The sequence below is a fragment of the Crassostrea angulata genome, chromosome 6, assembly GCF_025612915.1.
Source record: "Crassostrea angulata isolate pt1a10 chromosome 6, ASM2561291v2, whole genome shotgun sequence".
Classification (NCBI taxonomy): Eukaryota; Metazoa; Mollusca; class Bivalvia; order Ostreida; family Ostreidae; genus Magallana; species Magallana angulata.
Genome location: NC_069116.1, coordinates 51,223,463 through 51,227,033, shown reverse-complemented (window position 1 = coordinate 51,227,033; position 3,571 = coordinate 51,223,463). Strand labels below are relative to the sequence as shown.

At 37.3% G+C, this 3,571-nt stretch overlaps 1 protein-coding gene across 4 annotated transcripts; it reads left to right on the top strand.

The window, feature by feature from the left end:
* The first annotated feature begins 264 nt into the window (after nucleotides 1-264).
* Nucleotides 265-3,195, top strand: LOC128188734 (small conductance calcium-activated potassium channel protein 2-like). 4 transcript variants are annotated; one of them, XM_052859967.1, is made up of 2 exons: nucleotides 265-420; nucleotides 1,429-3,194. In XM_052859967.1, the coding sequence occupies exon 2, from the start codon at nucleotides 1,439-1,441 to the stop codon at nucleotides 2,822-2,824; it is 1,386 nt and encodes a 461-aa protein (XP_052715927.1). In that variant the 5' UTR covers nucleotides 265-420; nucleotides 1,429-1,438; the 3' UTR covers nucleotides 2,825-3,194. The 4 variants fall into 4 exon arrangements, with proteins under 4 accessions (XP_052715927.1, XP_052715929.1, XP_052715928.1 ...); XM_052859969.1 differs by lacking the exon at nucleotides 265-420 and adding an exon at nucleotides 1,164-1,273 and having other exon boundaries at nucleotides 1,429-3,195; XM_052859968.1 differs by lacking the exon at nucleotides 265-420 and adding an exon at nucleotides 1,259-1,343 and having other exon boundaries at nucleotides 1,429-3,195.
* The last annotated feature ends 376 nt before the right edge of the window (nucleotides 3,196-3,571 follow it).

Below are 3,571 nucleotides of genomic sequence, written 5' to 3'. Positions count from 1 at the left end.
AGACAGTACACAATAGAATTTCCATACATACATGCATGTGGACATTATTTTTTTTTCAATTTTTCAGGCATGCCTAGATTGTGTCCGTTTTAAATACGATCAGGACAATGGTGTCGAATATCAGAAAACTGACGGTAAAGGGAGATCAGAGAGCAGTACATGCTAGCCATTAGCAATTGAATATACGAAATAGTACAATTTTCAATTTTAATATAATTGATCACAAGACACATCTTCTATGTCACCGTATTGATTAATCGTTTTTAATTACATTGCACAGGCGTACAATTTCATTGTATTGGTGTGTACAACGTCTACACTGGGCCATCTGTTGCCAGTTCGACATCAGCCCGACACACTACAATACCTCGGTGTTTGTACAGGGACCCACGCCGAGGAGACCACGCCTTCACCATGTTGGTATGTACTGTACGGTCGTCCATGGGGTTTTTTTTTACGAACATTTTCTTTCAATGAATCAACGAACCTTTCTTTATGTAAGATTACTCTATTGAAAGAGTCAGTGACACTCGAAACGCAAAAAAACGATTATGAAATTGTATATTTTTGGTCATAGTTCTATATATACTATTTGATTTTGATATTGAAATTATGTAATTATGAATTATGAAATTATTGTTTGAATAATTGATACATAAGCAATAAATCAAATATCGATAGATTGCTCAATATTACACTAGTTTGTACTGGATGACACTAACCGCAGTTCAGTACTTGCATATCATATTCTATAGTTGAGTTACAAAGAGCGCCACAAGCGACACAGCAGGTGCTGATGAGTGATGCATTTTTTGTGTCTCATGCATTTTTCTGTATTTTTTAAAGAAAACGTTTTCAAATACAAACTATATATATATATATATATATATATATATATATATATATATATATATATATATATATATATATACATATATATATATCTCGCACCAAGAAGAAACTGAACACAGCTTTTGTTTTAAACTGATGCGAAATCAGTTGACTGTATTTAACATCTGTTAAATTTGAAGTGAGGTCATCCGTATTGTCTACTTGCAAAAAAATATAAAGATTCTGACAAAATCTTGCATTTATCTGTCAATAAAACTGTCACGTCGCATTTGTGAGATGAAATCGATTCTGTTAAAAGAGATCTGAGTAAACAGAGTCCTAACAATACAGTGTATTTAACTGGCAACAGACTGGTCAGGGTCGATGTTCGAATCACCCTTGTATATCTATTGATTCGGCATCATATAGACAACTCAAGAGGGTCTGTATAGCTTTTAACTGCTTAACGTCTAAAAAACACACCTAGGTATAATGAAAACACACTAAGTAAGGTGAGGAGGCGTTCGTGATTTCTTCCTCATTTTCTTTATGCAATATTTTTTCGTTTATTCGGTCTGATAATCAATTTGGTTACAGGAGGAGTGCGATGAGCGGGTACGACTGTGACAACCCTAATCTTCCGCTCTGTATCAACGACGGCCTCAAAATGAAGTACATGGGAAATACTGAGACAAAAGAGACGCCCAATGTGAGTAGAACTTCATGGCCTAAAACTGAAGCTAAACTCTCTCTTGGGCAGAAGATTGAATATAGGAGGGAACTACTTCACAGGCGGCGGCGCATCGTGGATACTGAGTTTACCCTGGCCATGATCGGCATAGTCTTAATGGTGGTAGAGACAGAGCTATTTATCAGTTATGGCATGGAAAAAGTAAGCATAGCATCCATCGTATTGAAAACGATAATATCAGTCACCACGGTAATCTTACTGTTTTGTATATGTCTAAACTATTACACGGGAGCCAAAATAAAGATGGTCGACGCAGGTTTGAAGGAATGGTACATGGCGACATCCTATTGGCATTGGTTTGGGTTGGTCCTAGAGTTACTTATTTGCAGCATCCATCCCATTCCGGGAAACATACAGTTACCCTACGCGTCACCTGACGGGGTCCGTCGGACAGTCAGTCTGGACGCTGTGCTGTCCATCGTAATGGTGGCCCGCCTCTATTTGGTGGCCAAGTTCGCAGTGGTACACAGCGTTCTACTGACGGATACCTCCATATACAGTATAGGAGCCCTCAGTAAAGTCAAGATCAACACGCTGTTTGTCTTCCGGGCCGCCATGAGAAATCGTCCAGGGCAGCTTTTACTTATGGTCATGGTTTCGACGTTTGTCGTCAATACTTGGGCGATGAGAGCATGTGAGCTGTACTACGAACGAGGGAACTATCACAAAAATTCGTACTTGGAATCCATGTGGTTGGTCGCCATTACTTTTTTGACTGTGGGTTACGGTGACAGAACACCACAGAGTTATTGTGGAAGGTACATCTCCATAGTAACTGGTTGCATGGGTGTTATAACTACCGCTTTACTGGTAGCCATCATAGCAAGGTATCTTCAGCAGACCAGATCTGAGAAATATGTGTTTAATTTTGTGTCACGTCTGCAGATTGAAAATCGGAAGAAAACAGCAGCCGCAAATGCAGTGAAAGCGGTACTGAGACTTCATATTCTGAGACGTTATGGAGACGAGTTCAAAGGTGAAATAAGGAAATACGAAGATAAATTGAAAACTTCTTTAAACGAAATAAGATGTGCTAGAGAAGACAAGAAGGTAATAGGTGATGATGCTGTTGGCATTGTTGATGTTGCCCATACTGTTGATAAAATCATGAATGAGCTTGACCGGAAGTTCGCAGACGACAAGCAGAATCGAGAGCGTTTGCAGATCATTGACCATCGACTGGACGCCATGGAAACAAAGTTAGAAAAATTGTGTGACATGATGTCAACAATCTCTAGATAAGATACAAATAATTAACACTAAATTGAACAAAATTCGCAATTGGTTCTTATCTCAAAGGCCATTGTTTTGTGTATAGTGTACGTTGTGAGTTATATGATGATATATGTGATAATTTAAAGATTTAAAGAATGATCTCTTAATTATAATGTGATTTTATAGATAAAGTTATAGAACAACTCCACCTCCCTGCAGACAGGTTACAATTTTCGAAATAATTCCTTGATTTAAAATTAATTTTCAATTTAAATTTATTTCCAGTGTACATATGACCTACTATAGTATTAGCTTGCAATAAATTCTGCACAGAAAATAAAATTACATGTGTGCTTGATTAGATAAAGGTTTATAAAACTTATAATGACATAATGATTTGTTTATCTACATTTGCCAAGCAATTCATTGATGTGTCCTGCAGCAGAGGCGGATCCAGCAATTTTGAAAAAGGGGGGGGGGGGGGTTCCAATTGATGAAAATCATTACGTGCAAAATTCATTATTTGTCAATAAACAAGGCCTTTTGAACGTTTTCCGTGCGTAAATTTAATGAACATCTATCTCATCAATATCTATTTCACATCTATTTTAATATCAGAGTGCACTGCATTATTGAGCGTTTTGGTTTAGGTAAGGAAGATTTGCATAATTTCCAGCCTTGAAAAAACCCAAGTCTCCAGCAAAGAGAACGTGCGTCTATGCTATGCTTAATAGAAAGAAACATTAAGAAACCAAAAATAATTCAGACTTATTA

What these genes read in the sequence shown, in the direction of transcription:
- LOC128188734 (XM_052859969.1), top strand. Translation starts at nt 1,439, where the DNA reads ATGAGCGGGTACGACTGTGACAACCCTAATCTTCCGCTCTGTATCAAC.